Source organism: Taurulus bubalis (assembly GCF_910589615.1).
Source record: "Taurulus bubalis genome assembly, chromosome: 4".
In the NCBI taxonomy this organism is placed as follows: Eukaryota; Metazoa; Chordata; class Actinopteri; order Perciformes; family Cottidae; genus Taurulus; species Taurulus bubalis.
Genome location: NC_136592.1, coordinates 8178280 through 8199955, shown reverse-complemented (window position 1 = coordinate 8199955; position 21676 = coordinate 8178280). Strand labels below are relative to the sequence as shown.

The 21676-nt window shown below is 44.7% G+C and overlaps 1 protein-coding gene across 1 annotated transcript; it reads left to right on the top strand.

Moving 5' to 3' along the window:
- Positions 1 to 14130, top strand: LOC306735270 (phosphorylase b kinase regulatory subunit alpha, liver isoform). Its single transcript, XM_079216725.1, has 33 exons — positions 1 to 13; positions 112 to 194; positions 1478 to 1636; positions 2275 to 2322; positions 3061 to 3229; positions 3367 to 3449; positions 3605 to 3685; positions 3812 to 3910; positions 3998 to 4144; positions 4250 to 4303; positions 4414 to 4536; positions 4645 to 4740; positions 5235 to 5342; positions 5579 to 5657; positions 5887 to 6021; positions 6110 to 6219; positions 6313 to 6457; positions 6716 to 6794; positions 6879 to 7027; positions 7118 to 7288; positions 7771 to 7898; positions 7985 to 8121; positions 8278 to 8440; positions 9103 to 9182; positions 9285 to 9363; positions 9436 to 9565; positions 9658 to 9759; positions 10267 to 10385; positions 10533 to 10556; positions 11039 to 11092; positions 11991 to 12224; positions 12307 to 12507; positions 12605 to 14130. Exons 2-33 carry the CDS (start codon positions 117 to 119, stop codon positions 12776 to 12778), a joined length of 3738 nt encoding a protein of 1245 aa, XP_079072851.1. The 5' UTR covers positions 1 to 13; positions 112 to 116; the 3' UTR covers positions 12779 to 14130.
- The last annotated feature ends 7546 nt before the right edge of the window (positions 14131 to 21676 follow it).

Below are 21676 nucleotides of genomic sequence, written 5' to 3'. Positions count from 1 at the left end.
CTAACCCTGCGCGGTGAGTTACTATCACTCACCATGAAGCCACATTTACCGATGCAACTTCAGTATCTAGCTACGTGTTCACACACATAACTTGCTGTGTCGTGTGCGCAGTGAGGATGAGGAGCCGCAGTAACTCAGGAGTGAGGCTGGATGGCTACGCCAGGCTGGTCCAAGAGACGATCCTGTGCCACCAGGTGAGTCCGGATCAGACCCCATGCAGGAGAGACACAGCAATACCACCGGGGTAGACGCGTTCTGCTACAAGTACAAGTCCCTGTATTTACTTCCATGAATGTACTCATGTTGGCATCAAAATACACAGAAAAGTAAAAAAAAAAAACGTACGTATTATGCAACACAGCCCATTTCAGAATGCTATATCTGTTACATCATTGGTAAATGAAGGTCACAATGTGCAACACTGAAGCTGTCAAACACATGAGGTGGAGTAAAACATTCCAAAATAGTGGAGTTGAAGTGTAAAGCAACATCAAATTAGCATACAAGTATATCATAGTTGCCCTGGAGCCATTGCACTTACACTGCATTTAATTGAATGGGAACGGTCTAGTTTAGTAGATTTTTGTTGTATCGTTGTCAACAAGTCCTCCGTTGTCTCCTGCAGAAATATGTTAGGCATGCAGGTGTTTTGCAGCCTGTATAGGTTGAGGTTCAACCAGATTTGAGCTGCATAGAAATAAACAAGGCGTGAGCAAAGTTCAGGCTCAGGAGGAGGCTGAGGAGCCCTGTGCACGTTTATCTGTCAGCACTTCAACAGTCTACAGCTGTCTAAGTTTAAATGTGTGACCCAGAGGGTCTGCAGCTGATGGAAAACAGTGCTGCATGTCCTTCCACAGCATGAATGCCATTGATGCCAGGGTGTAGGTTTGGTTTCAGAGGAGTGTATACATTGCACAAACCCAACTTAAAGTCACATTTACTCTCATTAATACTTTGATGTTTTATTTGCCTTCTCTCATACTGCCTTATATTTCATTCATGTTCAATGCTAGTATTTCTCGGAATATAGCAAAAGCCAACCGTCAAAATCAAATCTTAAACCAGATTGTGTGGTTAATTGATGCAAAAATGAATCATCAACTATTTAGAAAATCGACTTAACGTTTCGTTTTCCAAACAAAAATGCAAACACAGGCTTCAGCTTCTCGGATATCAGGATTTGCTGCTTGTCTTCGTCATGTCCACCCGGTCCTTACTGTGTGTGTGTGTGTGTGTGTGTGTGTGTGTGTGTGTGTGTGTGTGTGTGTGTGTGTGTGTGTCACTTACTGATAGAACTTTGTAGTTTGACTTTATTGAAGAAATTGTACTTTCTTGATTGTTGTTGTTCTGAGTTTGTACTTATGGTTGAATGCACTTATTGTAAGTGGATAAAAGCGTCAGCTAAATGTAATGTGTGTGTGTGTGTGTGTGTGTGTGTGTGTGTGTGTGTGTGTGTGTGTGTGTGTGTGTGTGTCAGAACCCAGTGACGGGACTTCTCCCTGCCAGTGCCCAGATGAAGGATGCCTGGGTGAGGGACAATGTGTACAGCGTCCTGGCCGTGTGGGGGCTGGGCATGGCGTACCGCAAGAATGCAGACCGCGATGAGGACAAGGCCAAGGCCTACGAACTGGAGCAGGTGTGTTTGTGACACAGACAGGGTTCATGTTCGCAGAGGGTTTATGTTTGTTCCACCTTTCATGGTGCGTCACATTATTGTAAAAATAATTAAGTCAGTGCTAAAAGAAGTTAATTAATCGGCCATCATTCTTGATGTAAAGAATGGAAAGATAACCAATTTGTTGTGTTGGAAATGAAGGTAATCTAGCAATAAAAATAGCTTGTTACTAATTCATAAAGTTGAAATATTTTATTTTATTCATATATAATGTTATTACAAATTACATAATTTAGATTTTTGGCTGTTAGTCGGAGAAAGAAAGCAAATTAAAAATATCACTTTTAGCTCTTTTACCTTGTTTGACAGATTTAATGATCACCAATAACTCAATATATTTAATACAATGTTTGATTACTCAGTAATACAAATGATTTATTGCAGTCCTTATTTCAATCATCACCTTGCCTTTGTTTTTGATGTGAACGCTTAGCGGAGAACAAAATGTGAACGACCCTTGAACTGAACGGATTAATCGGAATCAGCAAAGTGATGTGTGATGCCTCGCCTCTTTTCTACAAAAAAACTAAAACAAGTTGGATTGTGGGAATGTTTTGTTGGATTTTCAGTCGCTCACGGATGTTGTTGTTTGTCGGCAGAGTGTGGTGAAACTGATGCAGGGGCTCCTTCAGTGCATGATGAGACAGGTAAGACGCAGCTGTTTGCACATTTCAACATCATATCCTTGGCGGTGCACAATCCGATAAGTGTAAATATGCCTTCTGGTTCTTAGAAACCACCACATGTTATCTGGGGTCCTGTGGTATTTATACAAACCGTTCTATGTAAACAGCCCCTCCAGCGTTCTGCTCCTATCTGCACAGGCACGACCAACTCGGGCGACATCGCCAGTCAGTCGGAAAGATAAACAAACTAATTATTAACAATGTGTTGAAGTGAAAGCCTGGGTCCAGTCAATTCTGTGTGTTGTTTGTTGCTCTCATCTTGCATTCCTGGAATTACTACGAAGATGCCAAAATACCCAGCAGAGCGTTAAAATGCTGCAGTGCTCCGGGAGACATAAAGCAAAGAGACCTCATCCTCTGCTGCAGCGATATCATGATCATCATCATCATCATCATCATCATCAGTCGGCCTGAATATACGACTGACTGGGAAACAGCAGAAGCCTTTATAATGTTCTAATCCTGTAAACAAGGCTTTCATTGGTTCTCATGATCAATAACAGGATATGGAGCATCGGTGAGATTCTACTGTACATGTAACACACTCCTCTCTCTCTTATAATTTCCTTTCTGCTCTCTAACAACCCCCAAAGAATACAACCATTCAGGCGTCTTGACTTCTTGTGCTGATATCCCTCGTTTAGTATCTTCTGGCCAAGACGAACACCGTGGACATTTGTGTGTGTTTTGTGTATTCAGGTGGCCAAGGTGGAGAAGTTCAAACACACTCAGAGCACGACGGACTGCTTGCACGCCAAATACGATACTCCCACCTGTGCCACGGTTGTCGGGGACGACCAGTGGGGCCATCTCCAGGTGGATGCCACCTCTATTTACCTGCTGATGCTCGCGCAGATGACCGCCTCAGGTACCGGTGCCCGGTGCCCCTTTTTAAAGGAGACTTTTGGTTTCAAAGACGCCACACATGATTTTAAACTCTAGCAAACAGTGATGCTCCCCCTCCGCCCATGAGTGGTTCGCTGAGTGTGTCACGTTCTCACGCAGGTCTTCGCATCATCTCAAACATAGATGAAGTGGCCTTCATACAGAACTTGGTCTTCTACATCGAGGCTGCTTACAAAGTGGCGGTGAGTAACATTTGGGGGCTGATTGTTTTGAACATGAAAAGAAATTTGGATGTGGCGTGAAGTATATCAGTGCAATGGTAAATTGGTGTACTAAAGTCACAGGGAGAGTATGGAGAAAAAGAAAAAATGATGTCATTACATGTATCCCCCTGTAGGATTATGGGATGTGGGAGCGAGGTGATAAGACCAACCAGGGCATCCCCGAGCTCAATGGCAGCTCCGTAGGAATTGCTAAGGTACATTTTCTTGTCGCCAGCATTTATGACATACTATACATGAAGACCACAAGAGGAAAGTGTTGTATTAAGTGTGTGTGTGTGTGTGTGTGTGTGTGTGTGTGTGTGTGTGTGTGTGGTTTGCAGGCAGCCCTGGAGGCCATAGATGAGCTGGATCTTTTTGGGGCCCATGGGGGGCCGAAGTCAGTCATCCACGTTCTGCCGGATGAGGTGGAACATTGTCAGGTACCGTTGGCTCGGCCTCTCCGCCCCCTCAGCATCGCCTCTGCTCATCTTTCTCCTGCTGAGCACGTCTCATGTGTTTCCCCTCAGTCCATCCTGTGCTCCATGCTGCCAAGAGCGTCAACGTCAAAGGAGATAGACGCCGGTCTTCTGGCTGTCATTTCCTACCCTGCTTTTGCTGTCGAGGACCCCGACCTGGTGGCCATCACTAAGTCGGAGATCATAAGCAAACTGCAGGTGCGGTTTGAGCGAGACACGACACACACTCAACTCAGTGATTCACACGCTCCTCCTTTCTCCTCGTTCGCATGCTGACATTTCCACTCTTTGGTGTAATTTCAGGGTCGTTACGGTTGCTGCCGCTTCATCCGGGATGGATATCGTTGTCCTAAAGAGGTACGATTTTCATCTACGAGCTGAGATTTATAATGTATTTAGCTGCTGCAGAAATCATGCAGCGGGGACCGAATAATTGTTTTAATATGTATAACCTGTTTTCTGACTAGGACCCATCTCGGCTGCACTACGATCCCGCAGAGCTTAAACTGTTTGAGAATATCGAGTGCGAGTGGCCCGTGTTCTGGACCTATCTCATCCTGGACGGCATCTTCGCTGGAGATCAAGTGCAGGTAACACACTGGTCCGGTTTCTGCTGTAGTCACACAACTGGTGGAGTCACTTTGAATGGCTTCAGCTGCAGATGTAATAGTGAACAAATGACTGTGGCCCTTGAACAGGTGCACGAGTACCGTGAGGCCCTGGAGGGCATTTTGATCAGAGGGAAGAATGGCATCAAACTGTTGCCTGAGCTTTATGCTGTGCCTCGTGACAAGGTATCCCACTTCCATCACACAAGTATGGCAGATGCACTATTCTTCTAGTCTCATTCTAGTTGCAATGTCTGGAAAAAAAACTACAAACCAGTCTGTTTGTCATGGAAGATCTGAGATGAACTGTTTCATGAAGATGACAGGACTCGTCTTTAACGTTCAAAACCTTCAGTTTTTCATGTTTATAAGTTGGATATACAATGTTCAGTTCCATTGTTTGTGTTGCATTAATAACATTTTTGTAAGAGTAAAAAAAGCAGTACAATGAGCAGACATGTAAACCTTAAATACGGAACCTGCTGTGAATTGAATATCAAAACCAAAATGAACGACAAATTAATCTGTAATTTTATGTTGATATTAATTACCTTTAGCGTTGATATCCGCTATGAATCTTGATTTATTTAATTTCTGTTGACAAAAAAGTTTGAACGTATTCTTTATCGTTTTTGGTCTATTTACATCTATGACCTGTATAAATGTTTGCCGTCCAACAGGTGGAGGAGGAGTACAGCAGTCCTCACTCAGTGGACAGGGTGGCCATGGGGCAGCTGCCGCACATGTGGGGACAGTCGCTCTACATCTTGGGCTGTCTGCTGGCCGAGGTATTCACAGGCTCCTTCACCACTCATGTTGGCTTGCAACACTTTGTCGCTGTCTGAAAAAATGCTGATATAAAAAACAAATTGTAAATGAGGAAAAAAATTCACCTTTGCAAGATGTCTACAGTAGACAATGGAGCTATACAAACTACATCTCTTTAGTAAACATACAAATTTGCAAAGAACACGGCCATCGTTTGCCTCTGTAACGTCTTCTCTCTTTTTCTTAATGTCTGAAGGGTTTTTTAGCACCAGGAGAGATAGACCCCCTCAACAGGAGATTCTCTACAAACTTCAAGCCAGATGTTGTGGTACAAGGTTGGTGATTGATCATTAGTTTGAGAGAAAAATGTCACAGAAAAAAAATATTTAAATCCCGCAGGAAGTGGAAAAATAATAATAATAAAAGATATAGAAACAACCATCGGGGGCAAAAAAGAAGGAATAATCCCACGTGATGTGTCGTACTGATGTTAGTGTTGGTTTATACACAGATTCCCCTCTTGAAGGCAAATTATAATGTATTCTTTTAACATGTGTGTGTCAGTTTGTGTTGTAGCCGAGTCGGAGGGGATCAAGGAGTTGCTCAGGGATCACGGGGTCGTGGTCCAGACGATGTCAGAGGTTCGACCTATCCGGGTCATGCCTGCTCGCATCCTCAGCCATGTCTATGCCCGACTGGGTAAACGAGCACCTAGCACTGCTCTCTTCAGTGTGCATGTGCATGTCTGTGTGATAATAATGAGAGCAACGTCGTGTCTCTGCCGCAGGGAACTGCAAGAAGCTGAGTTTGAGCGGCCGGCCCTACAGACACATCGGAGTTCTGGGAACATCCAAATTCTACGAGATCAGAAATCGCTTTTATATATTCACCCCCCAGGTAAACCTGGCTTAAGATGTTGCAATGCTCACAACCAGGAATGAATACGTCTGATTAATACTTTGGTTTCTTTCTTTCTGTCCTGTCCTCCAGTTTCTGGATCAGCACCATTTCTACCTGGCGCTGGACAACCAGATGATTGTGGAGATGTTACGAATGGAGCTGGCCTATCTCTTCTCTAGCTGGAGGATGACGGGGCGGCCCACGCTCACTTTCCCCATCACCCGCAGCATGCTGGGTAATACGGCTCTTAACCTGGAGCTGAAGTCTCACAGATTACGTTTTCAGAGTTGATGGATGTTTTGATGCGTGAAATCTTCTCGCATTTAATTTACATTCCAGCAGTTTGTAGAAATGTCATCCAAAACATGTTTGAGGGGGGAAACATAGACATCATAAAAGGTGGAACAAGGATTAATCTGGCCAAAAAGGTCTAGGTTACAATCCATATTGCTATTTTGTCGCTTCACAGCATTTGTTTACTTTTCATGTCCAGTTGAAGACGGAGATGCGATTGATCCGTGTATCCTAGCGACCCTCAGGAAGCTACAGGATGGCTATTTTGCTGGAGCGAGGTCTGTTTCCATCTGTGACACAGACACGTCATCCTATTAGTGTGTTGCAATGTCTGTCATGTGACAGTGTGGATGTTGTCGCAGGGTGCAGATGTCGGACCTCTCCAGTGTCCAGACCACTTCGTTCCACACTCACCTCAGCTTCCTGGACGAAGAAGACGACGACAGCTTACTGGAGGATGAGAGGGACGATGAAGAATATGGACAGGAATATAACAACTGTGGGCTCTCAGGTAGTTGCTGGTGAAGTGTGTGTTCCTGGAAGTCCTATTCGATTGAACTGTAAGTAATGCATTGAATGTTGTTGTTGTTTTGCACTCCAGAGGGCTCAGAAGACATGTTTGACCAGTACCTCACCCAGCTTCTCCATAGCACCACCACCAAGTGCCATCTTCCTCCCATCCAGAGGGGGCAGCACCACGTCTTCAGTGCTGAACACACCACCAGAGACATCCTGTCCTTCATGGCCCAGGTCCAGGGCCTGAACATTCCCAGTGAGTTATTAGGAATCAGACGAATGAGTTTCCCCGTTGAATAGTTTCCTGTAATGCTGACGCCCGCGGTTGGGGTTTGATAGAGGTTGAACGTAAAGCTTCAGGCCTTGCTGAAAAGAAAAAAAAAAAAAAAAAAAGTTTGTTATGCAACCTTTATTCTCTGTCTCCTGCAGATTAATGTAAATATTGACTGACAATAGCCTCGATAGCCCATAATTCAATGCAGCCACCTGACATGTGGTTTTAGAGGCACAATTAGATAGTTTGAAACCACTTTCTGAACTTGTTCTTTCACTCCTGCCAACTCTAAATCTAATCTGATTCTGAATACAACAAAGTCAATTGTGTTGAGGTTGTTATAACTGGGTCAGGAATGTCTTCGTGGTACGATACAAATCACGTCAAACTAGTTACACCAAGAATGCTAACGATTCGGCCGCATCTAGAAAGCCCTCATCTTTCACGTCATTTGTGTATTCCAGAGTCTTCCATGTATCTACCTGTGACTCCTGTCAGGAGCAAACGCCGAAAAGCTCTCAACCTACTTGAAATTCTTCCTCCTCCTTCTCCTCCTCTTCCTCAGCATGGCCCAAATGTAAAGCAGCACAAGGTAGGCCCGGCAGAAGAAGCTTGTTTCTCATGTGACGTTGCTGTTGCTCTGAGGTGTATTTATCTTACGCTGGCATCCCTCTCAAGTCCCACAGCGCTGCAGAACTGCACCTGCCTCGAGACTCCCAGGGCAACACCGACTTTGCAACGTTGGTGAGGCAGCTGAGAGAGTGTCCGACTCTGCAGGACCAGGCAGACATACTCTACATCCTTTATGCAATGAAGTACGGACATAGAGACCGCTACGCACACACACACAGCTTATTTTCAGCTTTGACACACACATAAGTCAACAGTTTTATTTTTTAAATGACCCATCCTGTGTGTGTGTGTGTGCTTGTGTGTTTTTTGTTGTCGTTGTTGTTGTTTTCGATAACTAGAGGAGCTGATTGGCTGGTGGAGTTGTCAGGTCCCGGGCAGGGCGGGGTCAGCGTGCGTTCCCTGCTGGAGGAGCTGTACGTTCAAGCCGGGGCCTGCAAAGAGTGGGGACTCATCAGATACATCTCTGGGATATTACACAAGAGAGTGGAGGTCCTCGCTGAGGTCAGTGAGAAGTCTTTCTATCACAGCAGACGACAGAGTGGCTCAGCAGTCAGTGAGATAAGAGTTCTTTGTCAGTTGAATAAGCCTAAACGTTTAGGCCTGATACAAAACTGACCTTTGGACCCCACTCAGGACCTGAAAGGAGCCTTGCAGACCCTTGATTGACACTCTTGCCTGTGTCGTTCCCCCAGAGGGGCTGGAAAGCCTTCTTTTGAAAGTTTTCTTCGACCTGTAGCAGCGACTCACATTATTTGATTATAGATGCCAGGCAAGTTTAACACATTGGGTTTGATGAGTTGTTGACTGATGATGCCGATGGAAAAGATTCAGTAAATTAGAAGTTATACAGAGTCCAATACAAAATTAAAAAAGCCTCTCAAACTCAAAGTCTCTATCACCATCTATTGGCCATTAGAAAAAAAACAGAACCATAACAGAATCAGAATCAGTAGATTTTTACATGCAAGGAATTTGCTTTGTGCTTTTAGTGCCCAATATGAAGTGTTTTTTTAAATATTCAAACTATATCTGTTTTAAATCCAAATGATGAAGTGACTGAGGAACACTTTGAACCTGCTGAATAACTTAAAAAAGAGGCAGAATCAATACTTTCTGAGACAATTTTAATAATTTCAAAAATAAACCTGCTTTTCTCCCCTCAGGCCTGCACAGATCTGATTTCCCACCACAAGCAGCTGACTGTGGGCTTACCCCCTGAACCCAGAGAAAGAGTCATCACAGTGTAAGCTGGTGTGGCTGAAGAGATTTCCTGCTCAAGTTAAGGGTTTGTTAAAAGCATAACCACGTAATAAACCAACTCTTCCTCCTCACTGTTTCTTTTTAGTCCACTTCCTCCCGAGGAGTTGAACACTCTCATCTATGAAGCCAGTGGTCAGGACATCAGTATAGCCGTACTCACTCAGGTAACTCTACAAACCTTTGGGCCGCCGCAGGACTTTTTTCAGACGCTCTAGCTGTGTGTGTTTGTCATATAGGAAATCATGGTCTATCTAGCCATGTACGTGCGCTCCCAGCCGGCTCTGTTCGGGGACATGCTGCGCCTCAGGATAGGACTCATCATGCAGGTGATGGCCACTGAGCTGGCTCGCAGTCTGCACTGCTCTGGTAGGAGGACCAAGCAGCACACACTGTAACACATAAACCACCCTGCATGGTTCAAATAAATGTCAATAAAACACTTTGTATCATCTCTGTAGGGGAAGAGGCGTCAGAGAGTTTGATGAGCCTGAGTCCCTTTGGCATGAAAAACCTGCTGCATCACATCCTCAGTGGCAAAGAGTTTGGGGTGGAGAGGAGCAGTGAGTTTCCCCGGTTTCCTCTTCACAGTATAAGTGCGAGTGTTCATTTATGGTGCACCCTTAGTTTAGTGAGAACGTTTAGGCAATGAAAGATGCCAGGATGAGCCCAAATCAAGTGGAGCGAACAGATAATTGTAAGACACTGAAGCTGCAGCAGCTGCTGTTAAGTTCAATTCATGCTTTGTGTGCCGTGCAGCATTCTGTCTGTGAATCCATCACTAGTCCAGACGGAAAAGTCTTGACTGTGAGATGGTTTGCCACGACATTGCATACTGACATTCATGGTCCCCAGAGGATGAATCCTGCTGGCTTTGGTGATCCTCTAACTTTCACTCTAGTGCCGCCAGCAGGTCAACATTTTCACTTTGTCTTTTAGTATCTATTGGTATGAGCAATCAGCTCAAAGCGCCCCACTGAGCCATTTGCATGGTCAGCAATTCAGAGGTCTGGAACCAGGCTACAGCATAAGGGTCCAACGGCCTTGTTTGTTTTGTCTCTGTTCATCAGTGCGCCCAATCCAGTCAACAGCCACGAGTCCTGCTATCTCCATCCATGAACTCGGCCACACCGGAGCCACCAAGACTGAGCGCACAGGGATACACAAGCTGAAGAGCGAGATAAAACAGGTGGGAATACAAATGAACATAAAAAAACTACATGAAATAATAATCGGGGTGTGTCTTTGTCAATATGCTGTGATATGGGCTTCATGTGCTTTGATCTCTCTCTCTCTATCTGAATAGAATAACAGTGTTCTTGCTCTTGGGTTTCAGCTGGATGACTCTCGGCCTCTCAGTGTGGGTTGGGCTTGATCATATTTTAGCATGTTTCTAACGTCAGCCTTGCGTCATACACCTCGCTGGCCCTTAACATTCCGTCCATAGCCGGAACGATTTTCACTTCTTCACATATCAGTGGGAGATTTTGATTTGTTACTCCTATCACATGGATGGTAATGGTTTCTGTAAAGATGGTGTTTTTCATTCATTTCAATTATATTCAACTCCCGCGTTCCTGAACCAATCCAGACCTTAATTAGGCTGCTTTTGAGTAGCCCACACACATTCTGTGATAGTATTTCGGCATGGAGTGGCATCATTTGTCAAATGGTCTTTATTGTCATCAGCAGTAAAGTCATTTTACTTCTCACTAGTTGCACACGTTGAGTTTCCCTCTCCAGGTCAAACTTCTCTGTGTGGCTGCAGAATCATCATGTCTGTAGTACGAGAACCATGTGAACCATCTCGAACTCTTCTCTGTCATCCATACCCATGTGTAGATCTTCAGCGGCGGTTATTCCTTGAGTAGCAATGTCACATCTCCTCGCTCCACGGTAAACCATTCCACCTCATCGGCTTCCAATTAACTTGGTTTGTCCTCCGTAGGGTTGCCGTAGTTTTGTATTTAGTATTTTCTGTAGACGGCTAAACATGTTGTGTGTCTCTGCATTCAAGGATAAGGCTGACTTTGTTTTTTGTTTATTACATTAATGATTGATATCACAAAGAATATTAATAATAACACCAGCCTTGTCCTTTTACATGTCTGCTGAAGTGTATTAATATGCATGAATGATTGCATGGACTGTATAACTTTAGATACGGGCTAAAAGTATAATTTTGTGTGAGAATGAGAGACTGTATATGTCAACCTTATTTCCATGTATTGTTATGGTGACACACCTGCATGTGCTATTACTCTTGTCAGTACCAAATACCTGGTGATGCAGGAGGAACGATTCATTTCAGACTTATGAATGGTGATCACTCTCTTCAAGGGAAACCACTGATTCTAAACATCAGAGTCTTGGGGAGTACGACTGCAAAATGTGGGAAAAGTTTCCTAAACCCTTTTTTTTGGTCTCAAGTGATGTCACTTTAGTCAGCGGCTGAAGACGAGTTTGAGGCTCTCTGCTATTTGCACAAAGTGCTCACAACAGTACATTCAACTCCATAGGAACTAGAGCTAAATGCCATTAACAATTGGAAATGAAACCCTCCTAAACAAACTAAAAGGGTTTTCAGTGATCATTTCTTAAGAAATGATTTGTAAAAACATGCTAACGTGAGTGGGAAAACCTCTTCATCCTGTGGTGAAAAGTCAGAGTGGTATAGACACAACTGACAAGTGTAAATGGTGTATCTAAGGAATGTGTTTACAGTACATGGAGATAAGGTTTAAAACGCTCCACTGAATATGTGTAAAGGTGTATTCCTGTCCTTGCACCACAGCGCTGCAGCAGCCCTTCCACCCCCAGCGGCATCCTGTCCCCAGTGGGCCCCGGCCCAGGAGATGGACAGCTGCACTGGGAGGACAGGCAAGGCCAGTGGCTGAGGAGACGCAGGCTGGATGGAGCTATCAACAGAGCACCAGTGGGCTTCTACCAGAAGGTCTGGAAGATCCTTCAGAAGTGCCACGGCCTGTCCATCGATGGCTATGTGTTGCCCTCGTCAACCACGAGAGAAGTAGCGTCCCACAGACTAAAGCTGGATTTAAGACTTCCTGTGTGAGATTGTGTGTGTATTTAACAATGTGTTTTCTCTGTAGATGACAGAGGGAGAGATCAAGTTTGCGGTGCAGGTTGAGTCCGTCCTGAACCACGTCCCCCAACCAGAGTACCGGCAGCTGCTCGTGGAGACTGTGATGGTTCTGGGCCTGGTCGCTGACGTGGACGTGGACAGCATCGGCGGCATTATACATGTGGACCGCATCCTGCATCTGGCCAACGACCTCTTCCTCAGCGAGCAGGTACAGAGATAGCCGACGGCAAGAGGCACGTTTTAGTTTGAAGGGATGTTTGTGTATGTTGACCGGGGTTCTCTCTCTTCTGCCTCTGCTTACCCAGAAGTCCCACAGTGTCAGTGATTATTTCCTGGAGAAGGACCCAGCGACAGGAATCTGCAACTTTTTCTACGACAGCGCCCCCAGTGGCAGCTTTGGCACCATGACCTACCTGTCCAAGGCGGCGATCACTTATGTGCAGGACTTCCTGCCGAGCTCCAGCTGCCTGATGCAGTGAAAAAGCAGACTGAACACCTGAAGACATGTTTTACAGGGAGAGGATCATCTGGCCAAAGCTTCTCATTATCAGTTTGCACGATTCATGTGTGACTTGTGAGTATTTACTCTTCAATAAACTCTGAAGCTCTCATCCACTGATGTAACATCATGGCGTTGGCAGCTGACTTCAAATCAGGTCTGAACTGTGAACTTATTTATTTCTTAAACATGCAGCTCAAATGTGTGTTTACAGGACTTACTAACATGCATTATATGTACATTTAAATTTGCTAATATATTAGTACATCTCTGTACTTGGTGTTGTGTGTTAGAATATTATATAAACAGTTAACTATCTTGTAATCAAGTGTGTCATAGGTTATAATTCTAAAGAGCTCTGCCGTTATCGGAGTAATAATTTATTTGGAATTTGTTAACCCAAATTATTTCCCTCAAATCAATAATTTATACTTTTATTTTTTCTCTGTTACTTTTTTTGTTTTATTTGTATTTAGTAATATAATAATGTATTATTCTACTGTAATGGATGACCTTAAATATATAAGTATATATTTCTAATAATTCAGTGGTGATGATACATAAACAAAGTCTTGTATCAATATAAACCTGTATGGGAACAAGAATCATTGCTTACCTTGAATGCCAAGAGCTTTTTGTGTATCTTTTGTGCAATGAATCCATCTGTCTGCTCTCTGCATATCTGAGTGCCACTCACAAGATTTTGCTACTGATATGGGGAGTCAAGTTGTGCTCGTACCTCAACATATTGATGGTTTGTTCATTTGTGTAAAGTGAAGATACGTTTATTGCTGGTACGTTGGGCTAGAAGTCTGCTTTAATACTGGTATCTAGGAGCGTTTCATATATATATATATATTTCATGATGTATAGGTAAAGAATGGAATGGCAGTGCAGCCAGATATTGATAAAGTAGCAGAGAGGTCTGGAGTATGTTGAATTGGATCTTTGTAAGTCTGAGAAGCACAGAAAGGAAAAAAAGAAGCTTCCATCCCAGTACTTTCATTTTGAAATCAAAACAGTAAATGTTGATATATATTTAATGCTGACCCGAACATCATGATCATACATGTTCATGCAAAAATAAAATAATTTAACTAACGATGGTAACCTATCATTTACTGCCACATATTGTTTTCTACAACAAGCAGTAGAAGGGTCTGTGTGTGTGTGTGTGTGTGTGTGTGTGTGTGTGTGTGTGTGTGTGTGTGTGTGTGTGTGTGTGTTCATTCACAATATATACACACAACATGATCAGAAATACGACAATTCAAATGGGTCAATTTCTGAATCAATTGGGGAAAATACAGTTTTAAGAAGGAAATAGCTGAAATCCATCAAACAAGTTGGACAGACAGGTCATGTGTTCATTAAGTAACCCCTCAAGTTCTTATCATGTGTGTTTTGCCAGTTTCCTGGGTCCAATGATTCTTTGGGTTGGAGAGACCTGTCTCATGATAGTCCTTTTTTGTTTCATTTCTTGTGTCTTCACACACCTCAGCCAGCAGAGCCCGCTGTTGTCCTTGGTAAACATTTCTTCCAGCTGTAGGAGGAGAGCCGATGGGAGGGTGGGCAGGCACATTTATAGCCACCTTTTTGGTTCACACACAGGTGGGAACACCCTCCATTCCTGCGTCTGCACTCGTTAATGTCTAGAGGGGAGCGAGAGAAACGAAGAGGAGTGTGTATATGAAAAAATATATGAACCGTCTCATTTGTACAAAGTTCACTCATTAAGAGTGTGTGCGTGACCTCACTGACCTTTGCAGCGCCGGCCATCTCTGTGCAGCGCGTACCCTCTGGGGCAGATGCAGCGGTGAGAGCCGGGGAGGTTGACGCACTGCCACTCGCACGCTTCCTCCTGGCACTCATTTACATCTGTGTGCACACAAACTATATTGAGGTATTTCTTTGGAGAAATATGGGGACATACTTAGCTTTTATGCCGTTATGTCCCACCTACACACTCCTCCCTGAGAGCTTGTGCAGTTGCATTCTCCGGTGCTGTGGGTTGCTTCCTGTACCCAGGTGGACACTCGGCGATGCAGCTGTGCCCGTTTCCGGCTAATGTGTAACCATACGAGCAGGAGCACCGGTAGGATCCTGGTGCGTTATGGCAGTGCTCCGCACATGCCCCGAGCCCCTGGTTAACAGCACACTCGTCTATATCTGGATGAGAAAAAGGCTTTGAGAAGGTGGCAACCAACCTTTTCCATTACATTTGATTGTAAAAACTGTAAAACCAAGGGGTCAAAGTTGCACTCGTAAGGGTTTCCCTAACCTGAATCCAGTCCTTGTGTCTCTGTCTGTCTGTCTGTCTCTCTCTGGGTCTGTCTCTCTCTCCCCCATAATTCCTGCCTCCTTGTCTTTTACTGCACTTGGGTGCACCTGTTCTGCAGCCGCTGTAACACGAATGGGTTCATGTTGGAATCCCACTTCCAGTTTTGCTGCTTGTGCAAAGAATTTGCTTTCAAAATGGGATTGTGAATGCTTCACTTCATATTGTGATCAACATCAAGCTTTTTTGGGGGAAACAGCCAACTTGGGATACAACGAATCACATGTGTTAGCTCGGTAACTGGAGTTTAAAATTTTAGTTATGTGCCATGGAGAATATAAAACAAGACTTCGAGTCCAAGGGCTCTGTGAGGTCTCAAACTGACTCAGGGTGTGTGACAAAAAGGGAGTCCAAACATAATTTATTTAACTACGGTTAACTCAAACCAGTGTGTAGATCCGGTGGAGGTGTTGAGGATGCAAAACTAAAAGAAGGTGATGGATGGTGGACGTTGGCTCTAGTAAGGGAGAGACTGGGAGCACATGGAGAGGCCCAGCTGAGCTTAATCAAGCTGACGACCCTCCCATGTCAGCCGGCTGCCGGCTGAGGTTGGACCGCAGTGCTTTTAGTAGTGTTACAATACTAACATGCGTATGTAAAACGGGTATGTTACATGCTAATCCTAGCACACTTTTAGTTTAGTAAAGCCTTAAACACTAATATGGTCACATTATTTACGAACTGAGAGTGATGGGAATTGGGTTAGGCGTTTCCATCCACGGAGCTACTAGCAGGGAGAGCAAGGCATGGTTCCCACAGTAATGTGTAGCGAGTGTCCCCTGACCTCGGCAGTGGCTGTCCGCAGTCTGAAGGCTGTAGCCAGCAGGACACTGGCAGCGGAAGCTCCCGGGAGCGTTAACACAGCCAAACACACAGCCTGTTACAGCTGCAGGCAGCAGGCACTCATCCACATCTGGGAAGATGGAGAGAGATAGAGAGTATACTTTTTTCATAGATGTGAATGCCAAGAACACACAAACAAATGTGCACACACGGATGAAAGAACAGAGAAGCAGATGAAAGCTGGTCATCTCCCCCACCTCTGAAACCTCATTGATGTGTTGCCATGTTTGCCGTTTTGACTTAGGATGAGCAAACCATAGCTCAGGTGTTTTCTGACTTCCTGTTCTGTAGAACCTTTTCCTGCCATCTAGGAAAGCACCGCTTCCCTTTACTTTCTCCCAAGTGAAATACTCATGTACAGTATTTGAGTACATGTTCTTACTTACTCTCCTCCACTGTGTTTCTTTTAATAGCTTAGCATCTCTATATAATATATAGAAGACCATGTGGACAAAAGGTCATCGTTTGAAATGAGGACTGAAAATGAGGCTCATTTCTCTTGAACTGTCACACAGGAATGATCACACGCCTTATTTCATTGCACTGGAATTTTCAGACTGAGACTAAACTATAATTAGTCAACCTAAGACATCTGGGCAGGTCTATCTGTCTTATAATGCCCACTGATAATAACACAGTTGAAGAAATAATATCAATACCTTCAGCTGGTGGCCCTCACAAATGACAGGTTGTGTGTGCGCAGCCACGCGTAACTCTGAGCCAATATATAAAGTAAATGTCAGCCCTCTAAGTGCTACAAGTTGACCGCGCTGCCATAAATTTCACAGCTCACTCGTATACTTGTCTGTGCGCCATGAAACATCAAACACATAAAACATGAGGAGCCTCTCCGTTGTGCTGAAACACGCCTCAGAGTGTTGTCATTAGGAAGAGCCCCGGGGCGTGCACAGAGGATTCAGGAGGAATGTTACGAGAAAAGAAAAAGACATTAATATGTTCACCTCGACAAGTTCGCCCGTCATCCAGCAGAGTGAATCCAGTTCTGCAGTGGCACCGAGTTGAGTTCTGGGTCTGGTTGGTGCTCCAGTTGTAATGTTCGGGGTGAGAGCACAGCTGGGAGCAGCCTCCGGGCTCAACTGAACAAGGCGTCAACTCTGGAGACAAACAGGGAGGATGCATCAATCCAGGGAGGACGGTGACGACAGAAAATAATTTGAGCATTTCTATGAGAACACAGGTGGACCATCCGGGAGAGGAGAGGGACCGGAGACGGCCCCGTTTGAATCTGTAACAGCAGAAGCTGTAACTCACTTGTAATGTTCAAAATCATCTTTCAGACGGAGATGATCTTCATAGCAGAAGAAGTCTTTAAAACATGTAACCGACATTAGGCAGCTCGGTTGAAACAGACTGAAACTGGATGCGAGTCAAGAACTGAAAAGTTTAATCGTTTAATTGATCTACAGAAACAATGACTTAATTATTGAAGCATAAATGCCAAATATTATCCAGTTCCAGCTTTTCAAAATGTAAGGATTGTCTGCCTTGTCTTTGTCTTATGTAACACTAAACTGAATATCTTCTTGAAGACGCCTCCTCCGACTTTTTCAAATTGTTAGAGGCAATTTTCACAGTTGTCACAGTTTTATACGGAAAAAAAACCCAACTGATTTATTGAGATATGACTGATGATATATAGGTTAATTGCAGCCATACATTTTCAGAAAAGGGAAAAAAATATGAACCTGTCTATTCAGAGTCAAAGGTAAACAGGTAGCATGAATAATCACCAGGAGTGTGACTAGCCAATGTAAGTCAGAATGAGTTGCCATTCACAAACAAAACCCCAGAAACACACTGCATATACTGTGTTATAATAATCAATAACTATGTTTTTACATGCAAACTGCATATGGACTGTAACAAATGATTACATAATACATATATCCTTGGAGTGCTGACATAGTACATTTTATACTTATAACTTAAACTTTTTTTTTCTTTGCTATATGATTACTGTGATAAACTCATTTCCAAGAATGCAAAGTTTCTCACTTAGTTCAGTCCAGTTTTTGTGAGACCATTTTTACACAGAAACCACTGACAGGCCGCTAATTATTTTATGGGGTTTTTAGATTTTCCTTTTAAGGTGAAAATTCAAGGTGAGTTGGCAGCTCCGGGGACCAGCAATAACACCCACAAAAATCTAAATGAAAACAAATTCCCTTAAATCAACAACTAACAACCAAACAACCTACCCAGACACACCGGTGTGATTCCGCTCCAGGTGTCCCCCTGCTGGCAGTAGCTGTGTATGTCTCCACGAGCCAGCGTATAACCGGGGTAGCAGGCATACTGTATGTAGTGCCTGTACTTACCGGGGCCCGGATTCTCTACATTACGGAAGTAGACGGTCCCGTGAGCGGGCACAGGTGGGTACATGCACACGGGTCGCCTACTGAGTCTCAGAGGCGGGTTGGAGGTGGCGCCGTGGTATTTGGTCTGGGCAGATCTCGGCCCAGTGGTGGTGGAAGTGTTTGAGGGACCTTTTGGCGGATGCGTTTTCCTATTGGCCTGCGTGGAGCTGGGACTCGAGGAAGTTGAGGTCGACAAGGAGGGAATGGGGGATGATGAGAAGAAAGCAGGTGACGGAGTGGAGGAAGAATAAACAGAAGTAGATAAAGTGTATGCTTCCTCTACAGACGCAGGCCGAGGAGGATACTTGGAGCCAGTTTCAGCCCGTTGGTCTTCATCTGCTGCTTCAGAGGGAGTCACATCCGCCTGGGATGGGTCGACAGTGTCGGTGACAGCGGTGAACGCTGGTGTTTGGGCCGTTGAAAATGACGGCGGTGAAGATGTTGATTGCTCTGCTCCGGACAATAACGATAAGGTAGACGAGACAGTAGCAGACAGATGGGATTTAGAGCCGACTCCGTCCACTTTTTCCACTTCCTCCTGTGGAGCCTCTGCCTGCGAGACATGCCTCCCACTTCCTGTTACCTGTCCTTGTTGAGCCTCACGATGAGTTGTCTGGACTCCATCTTTGACTTTAAAATCGGGAGACTGAAGATGCTGCTGCAGGTGGACTTTTAGGTTGGCCGCTTTAATCCTCTCCATGTGGGACGTTTGGGATGGCGTGTGAGACAAGAAGACAAGCTTGAGGTTTGCTCCTTTGGAAGCTGCATCAGCGAGGGCGTCGTAGTGGGATTGATGCTGGGCCTTCAGAACTACGGCAGCCTGGAGGTTCTGGCGTACGTTTGGCGTTTGCCCATTGACACCTGAAACTGAGCTCATCATGTCGGACTCTGACAAGGAGAAAGGAGAAAAAGGTTCAGGGAAGTCTATTTGTGCAGCAACTTTCAAACATGACTATTCATAGTCACCGTTACTCACAGGTACAGTGCTGCAAGAAACATTCTACTGCTGTTTGGACGTATTAACGCAATGTGATAGAAAGACACACAATAGCTTGACATAAATACACACATGGAGAGTGGAACCAATCTGCTCATCTAACTCTCGGCAAGAAAGCAAATAAGCGCATTTTCGGAAAAAAATATCAATGTTGCTTTACTAGCAGATGTGTTGTGTGTCTCACCTTTGCATATTGGCTTCGTGCTATTCCAGGTGGGGCCCTTACAGTACAACAGTGACGGCCCATACAGTTGAAAGCCACTATGGCAGCTGAACACTGCCCAGGAGCCGTCTTCATTCATGCCGCTCGTCCCGTGGCTGAGCGGCCCCGGGTCGGAGCAGCCGGAGCCTGACAGAGCAGGAGAAGGTCATTGAAAGTGATTAAAAGTCTGATCCTGAACAGGCCCTTTTGTCTCCTCTAAACTCTCTACTCTCTACCGCGCTGCAATAGAAGCAAAAAAGGAAGCTCGAGACAAAAAGTAGAGCCACATAGTAAAAAAAGTACATGCTCATGAATGAAGCTCCTCACCGACACAGACTGGGGTGTCCCGGGACCAGTGTCCAGACACACAGCTGTTGGTCTTGTATCCATGGAGCTTGTAGCCGTGACGACAGCGGAAGACCACCAGCAGTCCACCGTACCGGAAAAACGTCTGCCCGTTCTCCAGGTGTCTGAAACCGCTGCATCCCTCAGCTCCACTCGCTGCAGGACAGTTTCACAGTGAATGCCAGCGGTTGTCTGAAAAGACTTGCGCACTCTCAACAAGGCACAAGCATGAAACATCAACTTGAAGTCGTACCTGGAGGAGCGCAGACGCAGAGCAGAGCGACCAGTGCTGCCAGGAGCCCCATCTGAACTGGAAGGACCCGGAGAGTGAAAGTGGGAAACTATATGAGGAGTTGAGGATTGAGGGGAGGAGGGATGTAGTGATTACTACGGGGTGGGCATATGGGAGGAAGGAGGGGTGAGAGGGTGCAAAACACTCTGACAGATGGAGGAGGCGGTATCGGGGGAGAAGCTGTCTTTACTTTAACAAACACTCAGACATCGCAGTTTGACAAAAGGGCAACATCCAAGAAAGCGAGCACTAAAATGTTCAATGTTCAGGTACATCGAAACAATTAGGCAGAATGTGCCGTTATGGCTTATTGAAGGGAGAATATATACACAATTTAAAAAAGCACTTCTGTAACATTCCACACTGTGCAATGACATTTTCCAGGAGAAGTACAGGTAGAAAACACTCCACGTCTGCTAAGTGTAAGAAGCAAGCGCGCGCACACTCACACACATAGTTACTCTTAAAGACTATTTGCTTCACTTTGCACTCTGCGTTGAGGTTATGTCATGATGCACAGAAACACTGACCTGACTTTGGGTACACGGCAACCGTGACGTCGTCGTCTTTAAACGTGAACTCCTGCGCAAACTTCAAGCTCTCCGCGGAGTGAGCATGTTTCGGAAGCATAAGCCCGTGATACAGCACATACAGTTCTTCGGAAGACATGGTGTTGCTAAAATAACACAAAGTGAAGTGAAAAAAGAACAAGCAGAGCGATCAATCAGGGAGAGAAGAAGGCTCTGCTGCTGCGTTAAAGTACGTGGGAAATATCGCTACTGACACCTGGTTCCACTCGGAAAGAATTTGGAAACTTTTCGACCGACCAATGATCAACCTCCAAACTCTTCCCATTGTGTATTTCTTATTATTGTGTTGTGCCATTTTGCTGAGTCTCGTGCATTTGTGGGCGATTACTTAAAGTGCAAAATATTAACCGGAGCACAAATACTTTAAAGTTCTGCCGCATCTGTAAATGTGTAGAGACAATCAGTAAAGCGTCTGTTTTATAAATGAATTATACCAGAGCAAAACAAAATAAAAATAATAACTGCACAATCAAAATACATTTTATTCAAACGATATTATTATATACCCGACTTTCCGAACGCGACCAGAAGGCGGCACAGCACTTCTACCTGCTCAGATACTGAGGAAAGTTCATCTAATTTCTGTTTATGGGGTTGCTTCTCCAATTGTATTAAGAAAAGCTGATTTAAAGCCACTACCTTGCATACTCCACTGTAGTTGTGTGTTTATTTCAAGTAAAACAAAGCCATGGAGTAATTTAAAAGGATAATCAAATAAATGCAGACAAAATGTGTACCCCTTTTGACTGGATCAGGGTTTCAATGTGGCCTGGATCAGGGTTTCAATGTGGCCTGGATCAGGGTTTTAACTGTGACCTGGACAGGCCTGGACTGGGACAAAAATTTGCCCCTGGACTTTTTGTTCCAGACTGACCCACCACAATCCACGCGCA